Source organism: Schistocerca serialis, chromosome 6, assembly GCF_023864345.2.
Source record: "Schistocerca serialis cubense isolate TAMUIC-IGC-003099 chromosome 6, iqSchSeri2.2, whole genome shotgun sequence".
Taxonomy (NCBI): Eukaryota; Metazoa; Arthropoda; class Insecta; order Orthoptera; family Acrididae; genus Schistocerca; species Schistocerca serialis.
In genome coordinates, this window is record NC_064643.1 from 635,792,588 (window position 1) to 635,820,382 (window position 27,795).

Here is a 27,795-nt window from a genome sequence, read left to right on the forward strand (position 1 = left end):
GTGAAGTAAACAACTGCGATCATGGTACAGGCAAAGTGGAGAATGGAATTGCCTTTCAATAAATTTGTTGCTGTGGCACCCGATATAAAATAAAACCATCATTATGGTCTATGAAACACTAATATTTGTCACAAAATACAGTTCAAAGTGGATTACAAATGCAAGTGTGTAAATCCACTGCACACAGAGCAAGAAGTACACCACAGTGATGGACAATCCATGATAAGGGACATCAGCACTCAGGTATCAAGTTATTAAGAACTCTGCCCAAAAACTTACAGAATGGTGAAAAAGGAATAATAATAGGTATGTTGTTGTGAATGATTCATATTCCTGACAGACATTCACTCGCTGTAGCCTGTGATCGTACAGAGTCAAACAAAAGTTGGATGTGTTGGAGGAAGCTAATACTTTTACAGTGTTGCACTATCGGGTGAGATTTCTTGTGTCTAGATAAATGTTGACATTAGAGTTTTTGTTTCTTTCCTGCAACACTGGAGCATTTTGGTGTAGATTGTCAAATATTTTACCAAGTGCTTCAGCTAAATACCAGAACAGTTCCTTAAACAGGGCAATAGATGATACGTATCTCCATCCTAACCTATCTGTGCTATTGTTTCATCTTGGGCAAACACTAGAAGAAAGACACAGAATTTTAAGCTAAAACTTACACGGCATATTACAAAAAATGTTAGGTAAATTCTACAAATGTTTATTGGCTACTAGGTATATCATTACCCTAGACCAAGAAAGTAAAACTGGGCTACTGATAATACATATAAATTATAGTTCCCTGCCCCATCTGTGAATGGAGTGGTAGTAAATCTAAATATATTTTACAATAATATGTGGTTCCTGTCTTACGCTTAATAATGGTTCACAGAGTTCATTTTTGTGTCTTGAGGCATGTTTGAATTAAAGTTACTACCATGCATTGTTGCTTACTGGTATAACAGGTTGAGTATCTTAGTGTTCCCCTTGAAAATCTTAACTGCGATGACAAAGTGAACTGTTGCATAAGCTCTAGGTTAGGTTGGGAGGTGATAATGTCGTCATGAGCTGGCGAACCCAAAAAATGTTAATATGGATTTAAGTTTTTAGAAACAGGTTGATCAACAGCATAGCCAGAGGTCTACATTTGCTCCATATTTAACACCCTTCTTATTATTATGCATATCTCAAATTACAATGTAAATGCAAAAAGATGTGTTACATAATAGACAAATCTTTTGATGACCATTTTGTTGCATATGTACATTTATTGAGAGTCATTTATAAAAAATGTTGGGGGGGGGGGGGGGGCAGAATGGCAGTGTTACTGTTAACAGTGTAACTTGCAACATGCTATCTGTTAAGAACCCATAAACATTTCACGAAGCCTGCAAAGTATAAATTCAGTGCTGAATTAATAGCTTTAGTAAAGCTGAAAAACAGGGACAAGTGTACAGTTTATCTGTGCAGTGTTCTGTTTGTTTTTGAGGAGCATTTAAAATTAAGTTTTATTTCCCTTTTTAATTTTTTTTCTGTTTCAGTTCTTGAATTTAAACATGAATTTTTGGCATTCTTAACATGTTTTGATGTTAATCTAAAGCTTTGCAGTGACAACTAGAGTGTTTCTGTTCTTATTTGTTTCATGCAGATATCTGATATCTACTGGAACATCCACCAAAAATAAGTGGATTACCACAGGAATTAGAAAATCTGCCCAAACTTTTAAATACCTAAACTCTATAAAAAAACAACAACAGTGATCCAGATTTTCTTCATTACTACAGAAACTACAAAAAAATCTATAGGAAGGTGCTCAATGTTGCAAAAAAAAAAGGCCAATGATAGACTAATAAATCTAGCTAAAAATAAAAGTAAAGCTACATGGACTATAGTGAAACAAGAGACAGGAACAGCAACACAAAGGCAAATAAACACCCAAATCAGGAACAAAGAAAACCTAACAAGTACCCCAAAAGAACTAGCAAACTTTGTTAATTCTTACTTTAGTAGTATAGCTACAAAGTTACAGGAAAATTTTTCAAAATCTCATAATCCACGAACACGGGAATATACATCAAATTCAATGGTATTGCTACCCACTACTGAGGAAGAAGTATGTAATGTGGTAAGGAAATTAAAGAGCAAAAATTCAGCAGGTTTAGATGAAATTCCAATGTCTGTGCTGAAAAAATGCATAAATAGTATCAAAGCCCCCCTAACCAATATCATAAATGAATCTTTCAAAGCCGGTTGTTTCCCTGATTATCTGAAACAAGCAAAAATTTTACCTCTACACAAAAAAGATGATGTAGAAAACATTGAGAACTACAGGCCAATTGCCCTACTGTCATCATTTTCCAAAATAATAGAGTCCATAATGAAGAACAGACTTATGAGCTATCTAAACAAATACAACCTTCTTTCAAATGACCAATTTGGTTTCAGACCAGGCAGAGATACAGAAATGGCAATAGCACATGTCACTAAAGTGGTTCTAGAAGCACTGGATGAAGGCAACTATGTATCTGGCATATTCCTTGACCTGTCAAAGGCCTTTGATACAGTTGACCACCAGAATCTATTACTTAAGTTAGAAGCACTAGGAGTAAGAGGGGTAATCAACAAATGGTTCCATTCATACCTTAAAAATAGAGTACAGTGGGTAGAGATCTCGCATGTCTCCAGTAGATCAAAGTTCATAGAAAAACACCTGTCAGATCCACAGCATATTAATATTGGGGTCCCTCAGGGAAGTGTGCTGGGTCCGGTGTTGTTCTTGATTTATATAAATGACTTTCCACAATATATCCGACATGTAGAGAAGATATTGTTTGCCGATGACAGCAATATTATAATCACCAGTGAGACATCAGCACAAATGTTGGAAAATTGTAATGAATCACTGAAAGATGTATAACAAGCTGCACAGGACATCAAAGAAATTAACAACATGTACTGTTACAGAAAACCCTTAAACTATATTTTCAGGAACACTGTTTCTAAACAATAAGTGAATATTTAATTGTTTGAATGTAATTTAAGTGATAAATGTCATTGTATTTGTATACTCTGTAAATGCATATAAAAGTGTCAATGTATCTGCAAAAATCACTGTATCCAAACTGACAACATCCATACATTGCAAAATGTCTACGGATGGCTAATCAAATAAATAAATAAATAAACATGAGGTGACTTACCGAACAAAAGCGCTGGCAGGTCGATAGACACACAAACAAACACAAACATACACACAAAATTCAAGCTTTCGCAACAAACTGTTGCCTCATCAGGAAAGAGGGAAGGAGAGGGGAAGACGAAAGGAAGTGGGTTTTAAGGGAGAGGGTAAGGAGTCATTCCAATCCCGGGAGCGGAAAGACTTACCTTAGGGGGAAAAAAAGGACAGGTATACACTCGCACACACGCACATATCCATCCACACATCTGTATGTGTGGATGGATATGTGCGTGTGTGCGAGTGTATACCTGTCCTTTTTTTCCCCCTAAGGTAAGTCTTTCCGCTCCCGGGATTGGAATGACTCCTTACCCTCTCCCTTAAAACCCACTTCCTTTCGTCTTCCCCTCTCCTTCCCTCTTTCCTGATGAGGCAACAGTTTGTTGCGAAAGCTTGAATTTTGTGTGTATGTTTGTGTTTGTTTGTGTGTCTATCGACCTGCCAGCGCTTTTGTTCGGTAAGTCACCTCATCTTTGTTTTTATATATAATTTTTCCCACGTGGAATGTTTCCTTCCATTATATTAAATAAATAAACATTCATACTCTGCAAACCATTGTGAAGTGCAAGGCAGTGGGTAATTCTTATTGCACCACATAGTGGGATTTCATTCCATGCCATTCAAATGGGAAATATTGTTTAAACACCTCTGTGCACAGTGTACTGAGGCTAATCTTGCATGGTCGTTGGTCTTTATGGGAGTGATTTGTAGGGGTGGGGGGGGGGGTGGATGGGGGGGGGCTGTGGTATTTTCCTAGATCACACTGTACTGAAGCTAATCTTGTCTTCGGTCTTTATGAGAGTAATTTGTAGGGGGGGGGGGGCGGGGGGGCTGCAGTATTTTCCTAGATTCCTCACTTAATACTGGTTCTTGAAAATTTGTTTGTAAGCTTTCCGAAGATAGTTGATGCTTGTCTTTAAATGCTTGCCATTTCAAGTTTTTCAGCGTTTCCATGATGCTCTCCCATGGGTGAAAAAACACCTGGCTTGTTTTTTCAGTGTTTACAGTCAACATCTCCTGTTAGTCCTATTTGGCTTTACTATTTCACAATGTTCTAGGATGTGTGGAACAAGTGTCTTGTAAGCAGTATTATTTGAAGATTGATTGCATTTTCTCAATATCCTACACAGAACCAAAGTCTACAACCTATTGTACCTATGACTGAGCCATACTTAGGTGCTTGTATGAATTAACTGAATCCAGTTGGCTCCTTATGACAATACAATACTACATTTTTGCATTTTGTGGAGTGTGCAATTTTACATTTCTGAACATTTTCGCCATTTTATACTGACAGAAAAAAATTGCCACAGCTAAAAATAATTAATGCAGAGTAATTTTTTTAGAGTGCATTTGTCTAGGTAACATATTTGAGTGTTTAACATTGCAATGTGACAAATTAATGTAAGCACAAGGTAAGCCACTGCAAGTGTGAAATGATGGTACATTATAACCATTGTAACCATCAGAATGTTGAATGTAAGCATGTCAACATGTGTGCATGTTGTTGTACAGGTGCTGGATGTCAGTTTGGGGAACAGAGTTCCATGCCTGTTGCACTTGGTGAGTCATTACAAGGTTGTTTAATCCTGCTTGTGGATGACACTGGAGATGTTGTCTGATGTCCCATATTTGCTCTCTTGGAGGCAGATATAGTGATAGAGCAGTCCAAAGCAACATGTTGACATGCTGTAGAACATGTTGGGCTACAGAAGCGATAGATGGGCGAGCATTATTCTCTGGAATGCTGTTCATGGTTGGCAGCACAACATGTCAAATCACCAAACTAACGTATAAATTCGCAGTCAAGGTGCATGGGATAACCACAACTGCTGTCATACAAAATTGAGTCCCTACCTATAACTATAGGTTAGGTCCAGTGTGTGTGGCACAGAGACAGATTGTTGCTGGCTCTGAACTGGCGTCCTCCTAACCAACACATGGCCATCACTCGCACCGAGGCAGAACCAGCTTTCACCAGAAAACACAATAGGCCTGCATCTTGCTGTCCAATGAGCTCTGCCTTGAAACTACCGAAGTCACAAATGGCAGTGGTTTGGGGTCTGGGTTGGAGTTGTTCTTGAAGTAAACAATTTGTAACTGTTCGTTGCATCACTGTGGTGCCAACTGCTACTCAGATTGCTGCCTCAGATGCAGTACAGTGCGCCAGAGCAATACTCCGAAAAAGCAGGTCTTCTTTCTAGATAGTGCCATGTGGCCATCTAGAGCCTGGTCTTCTTGTGACCGTATATTCCCGTAACCACTGCTGCCAGCAGTCTTGTATAGTGGCTCCATTCATGCCAAGTATTCCTGCAGTATTGGAGAAGGAACATGCAGCTTGTCGTAGTTCTATTTCATGACCTTGTTCAAACTCTGTGAGTTGTTGATAATGGTGTCTGTCTGGTGTTGATGATGGCATCTTTGTCACCTTAAAGGCATTCTTGGCTAACATCAACTCGCCACATTCAGTCTCAAAGGTAGCTAACAGTCACGACTTTTACAGTGTAAATAAAGCAAACCTGATTTGCCACCTCATAGTGGTGCTACTAGTGCCACTGTTGTGCAACTAGTGCGAAATTGGAATAGATGTCGTCTTTCAGATACAGGGAGTGCCACCTTTTGTTTATTTCATACAACTGCTTGGTGTTGCAATTTTTTCCATCAGTTTATAATCTTGTCAATATATGTATCAGTATTTGTGGAGCTTTTTTCTGATACTGTGTTTTCATAGTCATCAACATGTGCAAAAAGTCTGAAGTTACATTTGATGTTTTCTATCAAGTCATTTATACACAACAGGAACAGTAAGGATCCCAACACGTATTACTAGGGCATGCCTGGAATTACTTCTACATCAGGCAGTGACCCTCCATCGAAAACAACATGCAATGTCCCCCCCCCCCCCATTCAAGAAATCCTCAATCCTACTGAGCTACCCAAGCTCAGCTCATGACCTATCCTCACAGCTCTTACTTCTGCCTGTTCCTTGTTTCCTACCATCCTAACTTCACAGAAGTTCTCCTGCGATCTTTACAAGACTAGCACTTCTGGAAGAAGGGATACTGCAGAGACATGGCTTAACCACTGTATGCTGATATGAAACTTCCTGGCGTATTAAAACTGTGTGCCAGGCCAAGACTCGAACTTGGTACCTTTGCCTTTGCCAACTGAGATACCCAAGCACAACTCATGATCCATTCTCACAACTCTACTTCTGTGAAGTTAGGAATGTAGGAGACGAGATACAGGTGGAGGGAATGGGTTGTGAGTTGTGCTAGGGTAGCCCAGACAGTAGAGCACTTGCCCGTGAAAGGCAAATGTCCTTAGTTTGACACCGGTCTGGCACACAGATTTAATCAAGAGGAAGTTTCATATCAGCACACACTACACTGCAGAGTGAAAAATTTCATTCTAGAATCCTCAATCCAATCAACAATTGTCGTTTGGCACCCCACATATAGGGGCCGTTCAAACAGAAACGAGCTGGAGCCGTAATTGCAGAAACCAGTGCCTGTATGTTAGAAGTAATGACCCTGGCTGTTGAGACACTTGTCCCACTATGACACAAGGCGGTGAATGGCCGTCTCTTAAAATTCCCGGGGCTGCAATGTTAACCAGTTCTGCACGTACAGATGGATGTTGTCATCCGAGGTGAATTGTTTGCCCCTCAGAGCCTTTTTTGGGGACCAAAATTGGTGTAATCACAGGGAGAGAGGTTCAGACTGTATGGAAGGGGTCAGGTAACCTCTCATTTGAAATTCTGCTGGAGTGCCGCCACTGTGTTGGCTGTATGAGGCTTTGCATTGTCATGGAGCAGTATGACCCCATGGGTGAGATTGCATGGTTGTTTTGATTTGATCACTTGGGGGAGTGTGGTCAAGGTTTGCGAGTAACCCTGGGCGTTCACTGTTGTCCCGTGCTGCAGGAAGTGAATCAGAAGGGGGCCATCTTGGTCAAACAATCTGAGGGGCAAATCAAGCTGCTACCATTGAACTTGGTTGCTATTATTCCTCTGCATATTCACTCTTCAGTATGATGCAATTTTCCCAACAGTGGATGACTTGGTGGAGATCTTAATTATAGAAGGTAGCATTTTGGATGTCCAGGAAATGTCCCATGTCAAAAATCAACTGGTTGTCATTCTGTAAATGTCTGCCACACAGTAGTTTTTTCATCTGAGGAAACAGGAAGAATTCACATGGTGCCATCTCAGGTGAATATGTGGGGTGAAGCAAAATTTGATAGCCAAGGAAGCAGCATGCGTGACTGTGTCCTGTGTTGAAAGAGCAAAAACACGGCTTTCCGTGACACTTTGTTTTGACAGACAGCCTCTTCCAGCCTTTCCAAGGCTTTTGTTAGCATAATCCTGTGTTGGTGTAACCCTTATCAGCATAATCTGTTGGCACTAACTGCGGCAATTAAAAAAAAAAAGCTTTACCTTGTCTAATGATGGTTGGGTCTTCACTTGTTTTTGGTAGTTGTGATGAGTCCACTAGTTTGCACTGCTTGTTTTACTCATTTGTCTCAGGGTGTCAGCTCCTGTCCATGGTGATTAGGTAGCTATAGAAGTCATTTAGAGCTCGGTGAGCTTTTCGAATGGAGTGTGAGCAGCAGCGAAACCTCACACTTTCAGATGGAATGTTAAAAATGGATGCATGACTGATCTTCACTTTTTTCACAATGGTCTCAGTTCTGTTGTGCTGAACTTCAAGCAACAGGCCCTCCAAGTCTCGTAGGATTCCCAGTTCTTCATACAGATCTGATTTGCCATTTTATTCTTCATTGTTGAAATATATTTGACCACACTGAAACATCTTGTACCAACTAACCACTACGTTATACGACTGTACATTGTTGCCATATACTTCCACTTACTCAGCATGGGATGTTGTGACATTTGCTGGCTCTTTTAAATTCCCATAGTGGTATGCTGCACTACTTTTCGAGGTTGTAATTAAAATTACTTACTAACTTCTGTGTGCGAGCATGTGCCTGGTGCCTGTGTGTGTGTGTGTGTGTGTGTGTGTGTGAGAGAGAGAGAGAGAGAGAGAGAGAGAGAGAGAGAGAGAGAGAGACACACAATGGACTTGGTTGTTGACATAAATTATTTATTTATTTTTTTTACTTTTTCTGTGCTCAGTATGCCTCCTAGCAGACAGTTCATCAAAAGAAGTGAAAGTAAAACAGTTGGGTAGTAATAATTCAGCTGTTAATGGACTAGCGCTGAAGAAGAATGAAACATATACATTGAAAGAAGGGGATGTACTGGAATTCCTGCTTGGCCAGTATGCACACACAGTCAGATTTTGTGCTAAAAATGGTGGCAGTGTTTCACTGCATAAAGGAATTAAAAGGGCTACAGAACATCCCTGCCAGCCAGCAAAAAGATTGTGTGAGGACTTTTATACAAGCCAAAGAGTGAATGATTTGAAGGATGCAATATCAACTGAAGTGACACCATGTTCTGCGGACAAATGGGAATATATAGATAATAATAAACTTATAATTCTTACAAGTAAAGGATGTAAAGGCAGTTCAAAGGTAAGGAGAAAAGAGAATTAAAAGCCTTATCTTATTCAGTCACCACATGTGCAGCATTTTAATCTTACTAAAACTACTGTTCCTGTTGTTACCACTACTGTCAGCATTGTGATTTGTCTTGAAAACTCATATATCATATAATTAGTGTGTGGAATAATATATCTGTCAAAAACTGCTTCCTGTAAAATTGCCCACAGTAGTAGTTGTTGTATGTAAGAGAGACTTCTGCATAATCATCCAGAATTTTATTAACAGCCTATGTTTCAACAGATTCTCATTTTGTGCATGTGATTTAATTTCTGTGCTTGAGATGAAATATAGTTTGTTCTGCTCATAACACAATTTTCAAATAATTTGTTTTGTTATAAGAAAATAGTTTCCAATTTCCTGAAAACCATAACTTATGTTTTCCATATGTATTTTAAATGTATGCTCTTGTCATCATGAACTAGGATGTCAATGAGTCATGGATCACAGCTAGTTGCAGTGCAGTCCATTAGTATTGTTTGGCACTGGAACATCATCACTACTCATTTCCTAGAAAATCTTCAGTTTTGAATTTGAAGTACAGTATTGTATTAATGTTAATCTAGTTTTATTTCTGTGTTAGCTCTGGTGCAGTGTTGTGAGTGAGTCATTTCTGATATTGATCCCGGATATAATTTTGCAGTCAGTTGTCATATCAAATCTAGTGTTTTACTGTAATGCCAGCATTTGCTTTCTCTAGTGGGAGATTCTTTTGTAATGTACGTAAGGCTGGTTCTTATCAGGTCACTCGTATCAGCATAGAACTCATTGTTTCAGGCAGCATCATGCGAAGTTCAACCAGGACCGTAATCCATTCACATTGAAATTTGCTTAATTGACATTGTTGCCCACACAGAACTTTTGCCATTGTGTGCTTTCAGTTCTGTTCCACTACAGGAGCTGTAAATTTCTATGTGATTGAGATGCAGGAGTGTTGAATTTCGTGCTTGGCGCAAGGCATGATACTGTGACGATAATTTTTATTTATGGGAAAAACTTGAGTTATAGATTAGTTTTAAAACTATGTTGTTATTTTTTCCCTCTCAATAACTATGGCTGTGTTCACTGTTTTCTCATTAGTAGCCACCATTCTGTTCTATCTATTCAGCATGAATATTGCTCCAGTTGACAGGATTATATAAGCAGTCTGTGGTGCATTACTTTTCAAAACACGCCCCTGAGCTAGAGGGAGCTCACATGTGTCAGCAGTGAGGAGGCTCATACCTACTTCATTGCAAAGACAAAAGATTTGCTGCCGACAGCAGTGAACAGAATGGCAGAGCCACTGAAGTAGTGTCACACCATAGTCTGGAGAAGAGATTTATTGCCATTCAGTGCTACTTGTGACAAGTTGTCTAAGTGAAGGCCAAATCTCATTGCCTGCTGGGGTTTAGCAGCGGAGGACGCACAGAATGGTTTGATGCTTGGTCGCCTTCCGAAATGACTAGCTCTGTCGTACTTGGTTGGACATGTAATGCCAAGCAAAAAGCAAGTTTTCTTAACACTTTAAGTCTCAGGTGCCGAAATTTGACAAAAATCCCATGTTAATGAATTATGTAAGTTGAGAGGAAATGGATGTCATAGCAGTTAAGGCTCTGGATTTGCATTTGGATGGAATTGGTTTCATATCTGTAACTGCTCCACATTTTGTAGCTTTCCTGGTTTCCCTAATTAATTGAAGTTAAGTCCAGGGTGGTCCCTTTGAAAAGGAGGCGGCAGATGTCCTTCCCTAATCCAGCACAATATGAACATGGGTTCGTCCACTGTGATATTGTCAGTGGGATATCAGACCATAACATTCCATCCTTTCTCTTAACAGAGGGTCTTGCAACATGTCCCTGTGTCATCTGTTCTTTGTACCCATAATTAAAATACATTTTTTTATATGCCAGGAGTTTGTAAAGTTTCAAAAATAACAGTTGTAATGTCTATCTTATGGAATTTGTTGCTTTTTAATAGCCAGCTAACATTCAGTGAAGAAGCGGTGACTTTGAAACAAAAACTGTTAATGCGATACCAAGTCGAAACACTTGTATCAGTCTTTGAAGTACTGATTGGAAAATTTGTCAGTGGTGCAGTCAGTGACCTTTGTAGGCAATGGGCAAGTCCTTTTCAGCCTTTGTATCCTATTAGCAACACATTAATTTTTTTTTTTTTTCCAACCATGCCTTGAGCAATGCAAAAATAGTCACAACTATTTATTTTGTACAAATTTATTAGGTAGATGCACAAAAATATACTGCAATTTCTTGTGGATTGTGTGTGTCTTTTATTAGTAGGCAGGTGTTCATGTTGTTGTATTTAAGATATCTAACTTGGATTGTCAATTAATCTGTGTTTATTATTGTTGCTATTTTCAGATAGCTGGTTATGATGTAGACGGAACTATTATCCTCACAAAATCTGGTCGTGTCTTCCCAAAAGACAATGATGACTGGAAAATATCATTCATTGAGGTGCCTGGAAAACTGAAACATTTGTGGAGTTCTGGCTTTAAAATAGTATTTTTCACAAATCAGGCTGGAATTTCTAAGGGGAAAGTGAAAATTGAAGATTTCAAAAGTAAAATTAGAAACATTATTTCAAGGCTTGGTGTTCCAGTGCAAGTTTTTATATCAACTGGGAAAGGTATCTACAGAAAGCCAGCACCTGGCATGTGGAATGTTTTAGTCGAAAAGGTAGGATCCAGTTTTTTTTCCTGTGGTCATTTGTGTATTAAATATTATTGGACAAGGAAGTTATTTGATGTGATGTGGGTACCCAAACACTTGTTATGATTAAGTATAAGTATCTGTAAGTTGTACTCTTTTGTTAATTCAGCCATTACTGGAGGGATTCATTTCAAAGACCTGTTAATTAATGCAAACAAAATGCACTATAAAATATTAAACTTGCTTTCGCGAAACTGTAATTTCGCTATACAATCAAACAACATAGTATGACTAGGAAAGGTAAAGATGCTTTCATGTCCTCAACCCAAAGATTTGTTTGAAGACCACAGTGCTTACAGGCTCTTGCTTTTGTACAACAGTTACAGTGAGACCTACAGTTTAATGTGGATTCTGAACCACTATGCATCTTAGCTTTCTTCACTGATTACAATTATGCTTTAGAAAATAAAAACTGTTATGCTGGTCCAACATGTTGCTGCAATCTTTTGTAACACTTGCTCATCCTTCTTTGCAGAAGTGTCTGCTCAGTTCCCAATATTCCCATGAGTTTGATCGTTTCAGTCGTAAATGTTGCCAAACATACCAGGATAAACTATTTTCTTAAAGTATCTTCATAGGATGAAAGCCATTCCAGTGAGGTTGTGAGAAAGCGGCAGCCAAGGAAAGTCCTGGTACAATAACAAGAACAACTACTGCATAGAATTAACAGACAAGAAATCATTCTCGTTTGGAGTGGTGTTTTACAATATCATGTTGTCTCCTGTTGTTATGCCCACTTAACTGCTTACATGATTTGAAGTTCGGACTGGACGAACTTTTAAATGATTTTGTAAAATTTGCATGAGACTTCCAAGATACATTTGTAAGATTAAGGCGTGAAGACATCCAGAGCAAATTGGTGTACTGAATATTAACCTAGAAGTGCTTGATGTTTTCAAATTTTCTCACATTTCGGCTTGTGTGTCATGTATTACTGTTCTGATATCTTGCAGCTGTTTTACCCATCAGGTTACTGCTTTGTGAGGTTGAGTCTGCTCTACACTATTTTTCTGAGTGGATATAGGAACTCTGGAGTCCTGTTTGATAAATTCATTTAGACAAATATTCATTCTTTCATACGGCGTCTCTCTGTGGCAACCTACTTCAAAGTTTACTGTGTAAGTAGCTGTGCATTTAATTTTCTGCCAGCTAACAATGATGACCAATGATAATAAACAGAAACTGGTCATCAAAGACCTGTTTTAATTGCTTTTGACATTTTTAGTATATTCTTAGAATCTTTTGATCCATTTGTTTTATCAGTCATTCACTGTAGATGATAACGTCGCAACAGTCACCTCAAATTTTATTGGCTTCACTTATGTCTATGTTTAACTATCTAGCTAAATTTAGCAGGTGGAGAAAAGCAGAAAATTGTAAAACTGCTAGCTATTGTAACCAAGGTCAGAAGAGTGAAAAGTGTTGAATGGAAAGAAACTTCTATGGCTGAAGCTTAAGCTCAAAGGAAATGTTTCGCAGAGCCTCAAGTCAGTTGGGACGGAAAAATGCAATGTGAGTCTGACAGCAATTTATGTGTACTGAGACATGCTACTACTCTCCTATACATTGATTTCTCAGAATATGTCAAAACCACTGGCAGCAAAGAAATTGGCCAGCAGTTGCCTGCATTATCTCTCTCTTTCTCTCACCAATTCGTGCATGAGTATTTCAGTCTGTCAGGGAACAGACCACGCATGAGAGACGCATTGTGCACATGACTGAGAAAAGAAGTTTGTATGGTGCACTCAGCTGTATAATCCTCCTTGAAATTTCATCATAATCATGAGTGTCTGTGTGTCTGTGCTCTGTAAAGGGGTAGTCTTCTTTGAACAAGTGGAAAAATATGTGATTTCAGGATATTTTTTATTTTTAAATAAAATAAAAAATAATGCTAAATCTGAAACAAAATAATTTTGTGGAAATCATTTTCAGTATATTTTGTATCAGCATACATAGGATAGTTGAAAAATGTTAAGTTCTGTCAAAATGGTGATGCTTTGAAATGAATGTCTTTTGAAGATATCGCAAAACTTTTACATTCACTGATAGAGAATTCAATCTAGAATGCCAGCATCAAATTCTTATCAAAATCATGTGTACCATTTTAAAATTATCTTTCTCGCCAACTTGAACAATGTGGTTTTGCGAAAAACGTGTTTAAAGTTTTAGTTGACATTTTGTTGTTGTTAAGTTGAGTGTACCTCTAGTCAGTGATCCTTGGACCATGCAACAATCCTTCTTGATCCAAAAGGAGATCCTCCTCCATCTCCTTTGTGACCGAGGTGGTCTTGCGGGCGTTTTTGGCATGTTTTTCTGTCATCCTCTACTCTGCTCGCTCGATATGCTTCTTGTCAGCTTCTGTGCAGAAGTTGTAACAGGCTGGTCCACTCTCAAGTTTGAGCATGTTTATAATTTCAGTAATGTCTGTTATGCTGATATTGAAATTGGATGTCGGTTGGTTTTCGAAGACACTTTTTCACAAATCGCCTTGTAACTCAAAAATTGAGTTGCTGGCGAACTTTGAATGAATGAATAAAGTAGACGTCCCAGAGAACATTTTAAGCAAAAATAGTTTTTAAATTGTCAAAGAGGACAACCCCCTTATTGATGTAATAATTGATTCATCTTTGTCTTTGCTTTTTTCCTGTAGCTGCGGTTGTCTCAGAACATTAGCACGTAAGAATTCTGCATATTTACGTGTATCAACAAAATTTTGATTTATCTTTTTGACTATTGACAAGAAGTGATTATTAAATATTTTGTACAACTCTTGTGGATCACTAACAGTTTCATTTTCGTACAGGAGTCGTGTAATGTACTGAGAACCCACATTCTGTCCTGAAACCACTCACAGTTGAGTGTATTTTGTTCTGAGAGCTATTTATTCTCTCGGTGTAATACATTGTTTTAGCCTGTTTGAAGGTGTTGTTCAGCACTATTGCTGACAGCATTAGCTTTTTCTTAAAATAACATCTATTTCCAGAAGAATCGGGGGGGGGGGGGGGGGATAATTCCTCCAGGATGCTGTACACATCATCGTCAAGCGGATTCAATCCACAGGAAATTCTTTTCCTTCATGCAGTAAGCAATTGTGATGTGATTGAATCCTGCTTGGACAAAGGAAGAAGAAAGTCAACACCATATACAAGAAAAACCCTTGATATTTTCAGACAGCCAGAGACAACAGCATTCCAAATTTCAGAAGTATGAGAAAAGTTTCTTGTAATATTGTAGAGTGGAAATGAACAGAGATATGGTGGACAATCTCTGCCACCAACTGTTCTCTAAATCTGCAGCAAATCCCTAATTCCAACTTGTGAGACTGTCATCTACTCATGATGCCGCCCAGTACCATTCTTTTCGTACCTTCCTAAAAGTACAAACATGGCAAGGTAACAAAAAGATTCCATCAGTTTTGGGGTGGGTGCCAACAAAAGGGGGGGGGGGGGGATACCCATAACTACAGCTAAATGTGCTGCTCCAAACTCTTTGCTGGAACTGTGTGGAGGAGTGTAGCGCAGGAGATGGTGACTGCAAACCAAGCAGGACTCCTGAACTCTGCCATGGACAAACATTGTTATGGTCATGTATGCGAGAATTCATTCCTGCTGGATCTCAGTGAGGAGGATGGGATGTCAGCGAGGCGGATGCTGAGAGGAATTGGGATGTGGTGAAACACCAACCAGTGAAATAATTTTAGAGGAAGAAAAAGTTGATGCCCAGTTTGACCAAAGGGGCCAAGGTGTTAACTTTTGAATGTTCTTGTGTATTCTGTTAAATGTTGTTTCGTTTCTTAGTAGTTATAAGGAAGGGCATAATATTAAAGAGGAGCTCATAGCTGTTAAACTTAGACTTTTAGGAGCAGCTGCCATGAAAAGCTTGCATTTTTTGCCATTTTTATCCAGCATTAGCAGAAATGAGTATCCCGTTAACTGTAGTGGTGGGGAGAGCATTTGTTGATGTTCAGCATTGGCCATTAGAGGCACTTGCCAATATGCTTTAAATTTCCAAAATTTGACAGTTTTTCAGCTACTCTCAAATTAGTAGAGGTTTCTGAAAATCGAAAACTTGAATACTATGCTACACACCACCTGCAAACATGTGCTAAAAGGTCAAAATTCAAACCTTTTGTAAGATCCAGGTGCCTGCCAATGGGACTGATACACATTTTCTGTGGTTTTTTACATTCAAAATTGTACATTTTTAAATATTCAAATAAATTTGTTAGTATTTGCACCATGTAAAATCTAATAAAAACACGACAGAATATATTTGCAGCTTTTTTTTGGGATAGGACTTCCTTATAGATTTCTGCATCAATAGCAAGAGTTACAGCACACTTCACTGGGGCACATCTGAAACTGCTTCCACACCTGTTCATGACTTTCCGTCCAGGATAACATGCTGCATCCTTCATAGCAAGAAATTATTAATGCAGTAACAGCTACACTTTTGTTAATAAGCATTGATATGGTACTGGGTGAAATACTTTTTGGAATTCAAGGAATACTGAATCTGCTGGACTGATTTGATCTGTGACTTTTGGGATGTGATGTGAAGAAAGAGTGAGCAGGGTTTTGCATGACTGATATTTTCGGAATCCATGTGGTTGGCATGGAGAAGGTCGTTCTGTTAGAGATGCCTCACTATGTTTGTGCTCAGAATATGTTCTGAGATTCTACAACAGATGGACATTATTTTTTGGGGATCACTTCTACTACCCTTTTTGTACATGGTTGTAATCTTGGCTTCCTTCCAGCTACTGGGCAGAGTTTTTTGTGTGGTAGATAAATGCTATATTAAGCCTAAAAAAAAGAGGGTAATTAAGCTGAAAATTCTGAAAAGAATCTTTTAAAAAGCCCATTGGCACTTGGAGCTTCATTCCATTTTTTTGGTTTCACTCTTTCTCAGTGCCAATGACAGTGCTTCACAAGAGGAGACAAAAGTCATGGGATAAATCATAATATTGTGGCAGACCTCCCTTTGCCCAGCATAGTGCAGTAGCTTGATGTGATGTGGACTCAAAAAGTTGTTGGCACTCCTTTGGAGATATATTGATCAATAATTACAGAAGTGCTGTCAGGGCAGGATGTTATGCATGAACCAACCTCTCGATTATGTCCCATAATTGTTGATGGGGTTCCTGTCGGGCAATCTGTGTGGCCAAATCATTCGCTCGAATTGTCCAGACTTTTCTTCAAACCAGTTGCAAATAATTGTGCCATGATGACGGCATTGTTGTTTTGGAACATGAAGTAGCTGAATATAACAATTTCCAGTCAGTGATTGGTTCACTTGGACCAGAGGACCCATCCATCCCATGTAAACACAGCTTACACCATTATGGAATCTGCAGCTTGCGGTCTAGCGGCTAGCATTGCTGCATTTAGATTGCGGGGTCCTGGGTTTGATTCCCAGCCAGGTTGGGGATTTTTCTCTGCCTGGCGACTGAGTGTTTGTGTTGTCCTCCTCCTCCTTCTCATCTTCATCATCATCATTATTCATGGCAGTGAATAGATTGGATTGTGTACAAAATTGGATTGTGAAAAAGTTGGGACTATGTACAGGCACTGATGACCACACAGTTGAGTGCCTCACAAACCAACCATCATCATCATACACCATTATGGATCCACCACCAGCGTGCATAGTGCCTTGTTGACAACTAGGGTTCATGGCTTCATGGGGTCTGCACCACACTTGAACTCTACCAACTGAAACTGGCACTCGTGTGACCAGGCCATGGTTTTCCAACTGTCTAGGGACCAACAGATATGGTCATAAGCCCAGGAGAAACATTGCAGGCAATGCACTCGTCTTTGTTGTGTGCTGCCATAGCCCATTAACACCAAATATCACTGTGATGTCCTAACAAGTACATTCGGCCTATGTCCCACATTGATTTCTGTGGTTATTTCGCACGGTGTTGCTGGTCTGTTAGCACTGACAACTCTATGCAAACACTGCTGCTGTTGGTCATTATGTGAAGGCTATTGGCCACTGCATTGTCCATCTTGGGAGGTAATGCCTGAAAGTTAGTGTTCTCAGCACACTCTTGATTCTGTGAATCACAGAATATTAAATTCCCAAACAATTTCTGAAATGCAGTGTCCCATGTGTCAAGCTCCAACTACCATTCCACATCCAAAGTCTATTAATTTGTGTCATGCAGCTATATAATCATAAGTGACACTTTTTCACTTGAATCATCTGAGTACAAATGAAAGCTCTGCCAATGTACTGCCCTTTTATACCCTGTGTACAACCATTTGTAAATGTGCGTATCACTATCCCATGACTTTTGTCAGCTCAGTGTAATATCTACACCACTCATTTTTGCATTGGTACAAGAATATGAATTGTGGGATAATACTCTTTTGATTTTCATTCGGAAATGAACATCTTTAAAATGAGTTCAGCATTTATTCTTTTGATTGGCTACTCTAAAATTTAGTTCCTGTGTTATCCATGAGTGTCTCAACACTAACGTTGGTGCAACTGACATCTTTTGCAAATGACCAGAATTTCAGTTGGTTTTGTGAGGGATCTTTCGATGAGATTGCTGTACGGTAGTTATTGGAGATGTCACACAATGCCCTTTTGACAGACAAATGGGTTTCATTTAGCAGATTTCCATCTATAGCCCCATGGTTTTATTTACACCTATTGTGCAGTAGTCTGTTCCTTTAGAAGTTTCTTTAAAGAGACTGTATACCACAGAGAGCCTCTCCCATCACGAACTGTTCTATCCAGTGTGTGTTCAATTATTCTTCAAAACCTGAGGCACAGCTCCTCTACATGTTCTTGCTGTGAGCTAAACATTTAAAGTTCCTCGGTGAGACATGAGACTTCTGCCCCTTTATCTAGTGTGTTGAGCATATAAATCTCCCTCCTTGCTGTAGTTGTTCCTTGCACTTTGGTAATCATTGTTGTTACAACCACCTCACAGTCGCTGATACCATCTTCAAAGTGGACATCGTAAAAGAGCACAGGTGTATTTTTATATTACATCACTAATGGGCTTACGACTATCTCTCGAGCTAGTTTTAAGGCAAGACATGTAATATAGTTTTGTAAGATGTCTGTGATGACATCACTTAAAAACAGTAATTATCACAATTGGTTATATTTTGAAAAGGACAGATTGCTACTCATATAGTGGAGATGTTAAGTTCCAAACAGGCACAACAAAAATGCTGCTCAATAATAAACTTTCAGCCAAAAGGCTTTCTGCTAAAGTAGACAACACACCCCCATTCACAAAAGCACAACAACACAGGGGGAGCATACAGGAACGTGGTGGGACAGGGTAGGGCAGCTACATGCAGTTGGGAGGTTAGCAGAGGTGCGTGGAGGGGGGGGGGGGGTGGTGGGAAGGGAGAGAAAATGGAGAGAAGTAGAGAGACTGTGGGTGCATTGTTGGAATAGAAAGCTGTGTAATGCTGGAATGGGGGATAGGTGGGCAAAGGGCAGTGAATAATGAAGATTGAGGCCATGGGAATTATGGAATGTGGGATGTATTGCAGGAAGAGCTCCCACCTGGGCAATTCAGAAAAGCTTGTGTTGGTAGGAAGAATCCAGATGGCACATGCTGTGAAGCAGTCATTGAAGTGAAGCAACTTGGTAGTCCAGCTGTCTCATTCATGCAGGCAGACAGCTTGTTGGTTGTCATGCCCATGTATAATGCTGCGCAGTGGTTGCTACTTAGCTTTATCGATCACATGACTGCTTTTACTTGTAGCCCTGCTTTTGATGGGATAAGCAGTGCTTGTGACAGGACTGGAGTAGGTCGTTTTGGGAAGATGTATGGGACAGGCCTTGCATCTAGGTTTATTGCAGGGACATCAGCCATGAGGCAAGGGGTTGGGAGCAGGGGTGGAACAGTGATGGGCGAGGATATTGTGTAGGTTTTGTGGGTGCCAGAATATTTCTGTGGGAAGGTTGGGAAGGATAGTGGGTAGGATATTCATCATTTCAGGGCACTACGAGAAGTAATCGAACCCCTGCTGGAGAATGTGATTCAGTTACTCCATTCCTGGATGGTACTGAGTCACGAGGGGCATGTTCATTTGTGACTGAACTGTGTTACTGTGGGAGGTTGTGGGTGACTGGAGAGCTAATGCATAGGAGATCTGTTTCTGTACAATGTTGAGAGGATAATTTTGGCCTCTGAAGGCCACAATAAGATCCTTGGAATATTTGGAGAGGTACTGCTCATCACTGTAGATGTGATTACCACCAGTGTCTAAGCTGTATGGAAGGGACTTATTGGTACAGAATAGGTAGCAGCTCTCTGAAGTCGTGGTATTGATGGTGTTTGGTAGGTTTGATATGGACAAAGGTACTGATGTAGCCATCTTTGAGGTGAAGGCCAACATCAAGGAAAACTACCTCTGAAAGCAGTCGTGTGATCTACAAGCTAAGCTGCAACCACTGTGCTGCATTCTTCATGGGCATGACTGCCAACAAGCTGCCTGTCCGCATGAAAGGCCACCAACAAACTGTGACCAGGAGACAGCTGGACTACCCAGTTGCTGAGCACGCTGCCCAACACAACATTCTTCCCTTCCATGACTGCTTCACAGTCTGCACCGTCTGAATGTTTCCTACCAATACCAGTTTTTCTGAACTGCGCAGGTGGGAGCTTTCCCTGCAATATATCCTACATTCCCATAAACCCCCTGGCCTCAACCATCATTAGTCACTGTCCTTCACCCAACTATCCTCTTCCATGCTTCCACTCCAGCACTACATGTTCCACCAACACACCCACTGTCTCTTTACTTCTCTCTTTTTCCATGCATTGGGTGTATAGAGTTAAGAGAGCTGTACACAAGGAAGTGAGAAAGCCAAGAAGACTGGAATAAGTGAATAATTGTACCTGTCTTCAAGAAGAAAAGCCCAGAGGATGTAAAAAACCTAGAACCTTACACTTATGTCATTGTGAAAAAAAATTGTGAGAAGAGAGGAAAGTGAGGTGTGAGCAAGTGAAATGCAATTTTTGAGAAGTCGGATAGGTGTAATGAAAATGGATGAGAAGAGAAAAGGTTTGGAGGATAACAAACAAGGAAGTCCTACAACAGAAGACAGAAACCAAGAGAGAGGCCAAATGACAAGTGGCTAAAAGGAGTGAAAGAAAATAAGATATATGTGTGTGTGTGTTTTTAAAGTATTCACAACAATAGAATATCTAAGTTTTAAAACTCTGTGTAGATGAATTATTGTGTTTTAGATGCTGTAGTACCTATTTTCTAAGTGAACAAAAAGTTAAATAGACTCTCTTTTGTTGTTGTTGTGATGGTGGTGGTGGTGGTGGTGGTGGTGGTGGTGGTGGTAGTCTTCAGTCTGAAGATTGGTTTGATGTAGCTGCCCACACTAGTCTGTCATGTGCAAGCCTCTTCATTAGTGGTTAATTGCTCTCCCCATTTGAAACTGATTTCGTTATTCATTCCTAGGTCTTCCTCTGCAGTTTTTACCTCCCCCCCCCCCCCCCCCCCCCAAACCTCTTCCATGCACACACTTGCCTCCATTGTCAGATTAACTATGTCTTGCGTCAGGTTTTTGTTATGTTAACTGACCCCTTCTTTTATTTAGTTACTTTGTGCCATAAATATCTTTTATCCCCAGTTCAGCTCAGTACCTCTTAATTAGTTACTTGATCTACACACCCAATTTTCTATGATGCCTCATTTAAAGAACTTATTTCATTTTGTCTATACTGCTTGTCACACACATTTCATCTCCATATATGACTACACCTGAGAAATATACCTTCATGAAAAATTAAGAAAAAAACTGCCTAACACATAAATTTGTAATCAATGTTTATCAAAAATACTTTTCTTGCTATTGCCAGTCTGCAATTTACATCCTGTTTAGTACAGGTCATCTGCGAGGGGGGGAGGGGGGGGGGGCAAGAAAGGGTACGAGCCTCACTCTTGGAATCTGGATCTAGAACATACCTGTGTTTTTGTATTAATTGGAGATTTTTCATTACCTTTTAGAAATGATTGTTGCTTTACTAAACTTGAGGTTTAGTCTATTTAGCCATTATATTGATGTTCTTAGCAACCGGTACATAATTTGGGATTGGTTGCTTGTCTTTGTTTGTTTTAAATTGTACCATTTATTTTGGATCAATGCTGAATTTGGTGCCAACCTACAATGAAGACATAAAACTCTTCTTTACACAACAGTACCAAAGCAAGAGTCCCTAAACTTGTGCTGTTTCTTGCTCACACATGCCCTTATCACTTTAGAAAAGTGAAAATCCAGCACCCATCACATAGTCAGTCGACAATGTGCTGAATACCCCTCTCCTCATGATCAATCACAGTACACCTGGCCAACATCTGTAAGCAATTCTCTGAAGGCCTCTGCCACTCCCCCCTCCCAGCCCCCCTCCCCATCTCCCTTTTGCAAATTGTAATTGGTAATCAACACCTTTTAATGTGTACATTACATTGAGTTACATGGCAAAACGATTTGAGTAGATACTGAAAAATATGAGGAGTGTTCAATAATGAATGCAACACTTATTTCTGAAAACAGGTTGGTTTTATTCAGGATTCCAATACACCAGTTATTCCCCACTCATCCGGCTACAAAATCATATTTTTCAAAATAATCTCTGTTCAGTAAGACAGCGTTGTGCCACCTTACTGGGAGGGCCTGACTCTGATGCTGATCAAATCTACCAGTAACAGATTTAGCAGCAAGTCCCTGAATTGTTTTGATGTTTCCCTTTAATTCTTTAACTACTAGCAGCATATATATCTGTGCACAGTTGGCATGCCTCCAGCGCTAATGACATCTATATGCAACAGGAGCTGAACGTGCCAGGAGTGCTAATGTCCGATTTATAAGTTTGAAGGTGTTCTTAGTAAATGCATGCTTTAAAACACACTCTATATGTGAACAGTTGGTACACAAATCCCTCTCTCTTCCACTACATTCATAAAAGAACAACAAATGCATTAAGTGCATTTTGCATGAACAGGAAAGATATGCCAGTACTTGAAGTACTGAAATGCTACAAAAACCTCTTTTTTTTTACTCCTTAGACGTGCTTGCTGGAAAGAAAACCTCAATCACCGAATTTCATCACTGTCTCATTTATAAGCTTTTGGAGACATACCACCAAGAAAGGAAAGCATATCAGGAGGCCAATAATCAGACAGGAAAAATCCATTGCGGCTTCGAGAAAGGTACTTTCCAAGCACCATTGAATTTCCAGTAAAAGAAACATGGGCCTTTATGCATGTGCATCATAAGGGGGGGGGGGGGAGAAAGAAAGAGAGAGAGATAGGAATTACATTATTGCCATAAACAAAAAAACATTCTGGAAAATGCTTCTTCATAATGTTACCTACTTTTAGGAACTTTAAAAATAAGGAATATTCAAAGTACAATTTATTGTATGAAATTATTGGTGAGAATAAATACTGAAGAGCGTGCAATGATAATGACTCGGCACAACAGGCGCACACTACATTGTGCTCAGCACTGTGAGCAATGCCGTGTGGACCGTTGTGACAGCACATAGATGCGCCACTGTGAGTTTGTACTCAGCAGTGAAAGGGTTAATCTGACCTGATGGCGATCCCAAACACACTAACAGATTGGTTCACACTATTTTTCTGTAAGTAGTCTCCTTTATAGATGAGATAAACTTCCCTGGAGTAAGGATGGTTGCATACAGCTAGTGAAGAGTGGGTTCGTGAGAAGTTCGAAACAAATGCTCACACAGGAGGCCATATAATGTCCCTTGGCCTATGCTTGCGGATAGGAGTCGTGGTTCAATCAGCTGATCGGCTCCATACACTTACCTTGAATTCTCCCAATAAACCGAAGTCGACCAGTCTCCTTCTCTATTACGGACCATGTGGACTTGTTCCTTTTTGTGTTGCTTTGCCACATTACTCCTACGTATTTAATCGGCATCATTGTGTCAGACAGCTCACCACTAATACTGTAATTGAACATTATGAGGTTGCTTTTCTTACTCATCCTCATTAACTTAGATTTTTCTTCATTTGTTGCAAGCTTCCATTCGTCACACCAAATAGAAGTGCCAAGTTATCAATTATCCTCCAACAGTCGCTTGAAGACAACACTTCCCCCATGCACCACAATGTAATACAGCAAGCAGTGTAAGAATGCTGCTTGCCTGTCCATAAGATCGTTTATGTATGTGGAGAACGCGTGCAGTCCTATCACCTTTCCCTGGAGCAATCCTGATGGTACCCTTCTCTGATGAACAGCTGGTGTCCAGGACTGTTCCCTTTGCTCATTGCTGGCATGATATTGTGTGAGAAAAGAGCAAGCTGATTTCACATGAGTGATGCTTTCTAAATCTGTGCTTATTTGTGGACAGAAGTTTTTCTGCCTCAAGGAAATTTATTATACCCAAATGTAAAATATACTGAAGAACTCTGCAGCAACCTGATGTTAAGGATGTTGGTCTATTTTTTCGGATCTGGTCTTACACTTTTTGTATACTGGAATCACCAGTGCTTCTCTCCATTTGCTTGGGACTTTGCATCAGGCAGGAGGTTCATGATAAGTGGAACCTAAGTAAAGGGCCGGTGCAAAAGGATACTCTCTGTAAAACCAAATTGAGATTCCATCCGGACCTGGTGATTATTTGTTTTTAACTCTTTCAGTTGCTTCTCAAAGCCAGTGATACTTATTTTGTTCTCTGCTGAGTCTGTGCGTTGGTCAGATGATGGTATGTCTTTATAATCCTCCTGCATGAATGACTTTTTAAGTGCAAAATTTAAAGCCATGACTGGCCTTTTGCTGCGATCTCTCTGAAGCACAGGCAATAGAATGCACCAGATTGAAACCAACATGTTTCTGTCAGTGTGTGGGTGACACATTTGTCATGTGGGCACATGAAGTGGAACAGTTTAAAGAGTTCCTGGAACATTTAAACTCTATCAATTGTAATATAAAATTCAAAAATTCACAATGGAACTTGAAGAAGAGGGCCAAGCATCTTTGCTCAATGGGTTAGTTAAGAGAAGAATGAACGGATCCCTGGGCCATAGTCTATATAGGAAACCTATGCATGCTGACCTCGGTCACCATGCCTTGAGCGATAAACATCTGTCACAAAGCAAATTGGTGCTAAATGCTCTGGTGCATGGATCTCAAGCACTTTCAGAGAAGGAGAGCCATGACACAGAATCAGAACACTTAGGAACAGTGTTAGGAGGAAGTGAGTACTCAGATCATCAAATTGAAAAGGCGATGCAGTCAAAATCGAGAACATCCGAGAAAGAGATTGAGAAAGACCGAGGAAAAGAAGCAAAGAATTGCTTGTGTATCTTGTGCTGGCCCACTATCTGGAAAGATCGGTTAACTCCTATGGAAACAAGGAAAGATGAAAAGCGTTCTTTCTAATGTTAAAATATGGTCAAGTCTCAGAAAGGCAGGGTGTATTGTATCCCAGTTGAGGAGAGATGCAAGGAACATCAGCAACACACCTGACTAAACTACCAAGCAAATCAGCTCTCGCCAAGAACTGCTTCATATATAATAATTAAATTAAATGCAATGAGACAAATATTGTAGTGCAAATGCCAAGTTTGTAGAACAGCACGGTTAGGGAGTTGATCAAGATAAAGGGTCAGAAAATGTGATAAACAGGGACAGGTTTCAATTTAAATAGGATTTGGCTCTCGATTGATTAAAATTTCACTAGCCAACACATCCATCAGCCAACACATCCACCAGAGTTGGAAAACATTGAGTGAGTTTGTGTTTCACAGAATATAGTGCAAGCTTTGTAAAACAAAAGAGCATTAAAAGACATAATGGGTGTTGGGAGCCAAACTCGGATGTAAATAGTGGTGCGAGTTCAACATTAGCTCACAGTCTGATTGGAGTCCAGGTTGTTGGATCAGTCGTCAAAATATTGTGTATAAATTGGAAACAACAATTTGGCAGATCACCTGAAAGCACACTGTTAATTTCTGTTTGCTGTCTTCTATTGCCGTACCAGAACATATAGAAGCCTTGGCCCCACCTATTGATTTTACGTAGGACCAGAATTTTCTTTTGTTCTGAAGATCTTCCACTAAGGTATGACAGTGGAGTTATATGCTTCGTGCATCGATCTTTTTATAGACAAAGAATTTCTGCAAACTTTTGCCTTGTGACATTTCTGCGTTCTGTTTTGAACTGAGAATGCAACAATCCCTGCTTCTTGTGCATTTTCCATATTTTGTTATTAAAACATGGAGGATCTTTTCCGTCCGTAATCCACTTACTTCTCCAACCTGCAATTTACAGTCGGTTTAAATATTGCCCATAATTTCTCTACAACTATAGTACTGAACTAAATTATGTCAATTCATTGTCTAAGTAGGAGGCTAATAGTTACTTATGTGCTCTTTTCAGCCTAAAATCTCTACTACCCTTCATGACAGCTTTATTGACTTTAGTAACCATTGTCGCCATGATGACATCGTGGTCACCAATACTTGTCTCTATGCTGACACTGTCAATAAAGTCAGGCATTTGTGGAGCCAGAACATCAGAAATGTTTTCATTATGTGTGGGTCGATGAACTAGATGCTCAGAACATTTTTTGGAAAATGTGCTCAGTGCTACTTAACATGATTATAGACTATCTGTTTGCATTGCCTGCAGTGAATCCATAGACTTCCCTATCTATACTTGATAGGTTAAAGTTGCCTCCAAGTAATGTTGCATGATCGGAGTATCTCTGTGCTACTGAGCATAAAATACTTTGTTTTAAAGACTCTACAACTGTTACAGTGGAATTGGTTGGCCGATAAAACCGTCCAATGATTAACTTGAGTTCACCTAGGCAGGTTACTCTTGTCCAGAAAACTTCGTAGTCCTCCCCTATGTATTCATCTGTCATCACATATGTTAGACTGAGTGCATCTCCAGTTGTGTGACTGAAATATGCTGGTGTGCATTCATGCATAAACCACAATGTTTCCATTATTTTCAAATGATCAGCATGTAGCAAATCTGGAAGAGTACTTCAAAAAATTTTCTTGAGGACAGCAAGGTGTGCTGAGAGAATATATGGACCTAACGGATAGACAGCTACAGCTCCTGCCCACTCTTTAGTTGTTAATATCTGGTTTTTAGTCTGAAATCTAACATGTGATGTTCATCCTCTCACAGAAATTGTTTGTTAAAACTTATCTGTTCCTTTCAAGTTTTGCTTCATGCATAAACAAGACTGAACACATACCAACAGTGGATTGGCAGAAGCTCTTCCTTCATCAGTTGCTGGCAGTCAAAAGACCCTGCACTTATTGAAGATGATACTGTTATAACTTTCTTGTCTTTGAGGAATGAGCAATGATACCGTACATATTTTGGCAAGAAATAAATATTTCTTGGTGACTGATATGTTGTTACTTGAATCTGACTTAATCAGTAAAAGCTGGTGCTCTCTGTTGGAGTTGAAGAGTACTTTAAAAGTGAGCACAAAGGACATCTATCATATTTTAGGACAATATTATGAAAAGGGTAGTTGCTACTCACCATACAGTGGAGATGCTGAGTCGCAGATATGACAAGAAGACTGTTAAAAAGCTAGGTTAAAAAGCTAGCTTTCAGCCAACAAGGCATTCATCAGAAATAGGCACGTACACGCTTCACCCATCCACCCACCCACCCACACCCACCCACCCACACCCACCCACCCACACCCACCCACACACACACACACACACACACACACACGTGCAAATGCAACTCATGCACAGATGATCGCAGTCTCTGGCTGCTGAGGCCCGGATATTTTAGGACAGCTCAACTCGGAGATTCTGGGAGATGAATAAACAAAATCTGACTGTAAGGACTAGAGGGGGAAAGGAAGAATAAGATGCCATCTAATGGACATTGTCATGGAGAAAAGTGATAGCTATGTTTAACCAAAGAGGAAAGCACTAGACAGGGAGAGGGGGCACAGTGCCTTGCCTGGACTTGCCATAAGGTGGAACAGCTGATGATGATAATGACAATTATATGGTAATTTGATGTTTCACATCAAATTACTGTATAATTGTCAATTTATAATGTTTCATTTGCGAATAATAAGCATTTCAAACTTATACTTTTAGTCTTAACAATGTAGTTGCGAACAAACCTTCTGTATGCTGCTGTGGTCTTCAGTTGGTTTGATGCAGTTTATGGTGCTTGTCTATTCTGTGCAAGCCTGCATAACCACTGCAACCTACATCTCTTCGAGCCTACTTATTGCAGTAAAGCCCCCTGGTCTCCTTCTGCAAGTTTTAC

General features: G+C 39.8%; 1 protein-coding gene across 3 annotated transcripts in view; it reads left to right on the plus strand.

Moving 5' to 3' along the window:
* The window catches only part of LOC126485155 (bifunctional polynucleotide phosphatase/kinase), a 77,918-nt gene that overhangs the window by 2,004 nt on the left and 48,119 nt on the right, over positions 1–27,795 (plus strand). For 2 of the 3 annotated variants that reach the window (XR_007587919.1, XM_050108824.1), the window contains exons 2-4: positions 4,742–4,789; positions 8,367–8,767; positions 11,155–11,472. Coding sequence is in view for 2 of the 3 variants with exons in the window: in XM_050108824.1 (XP_049964781.1) it covers positions 4,742–4,789; positions 8,367–8,767; positions 11,155–11,472 (767 nt within the window). In the remaining variant the exon portion in view is untranslated. The remainder of the gene's footprint in view (positions 1–4,741; positions 4,790–8,366; positions 8,768–11,154; positions 11,473–27,795) is intronic. The other variant, XM_050108825.1, reaches the window with a different exon arrangement.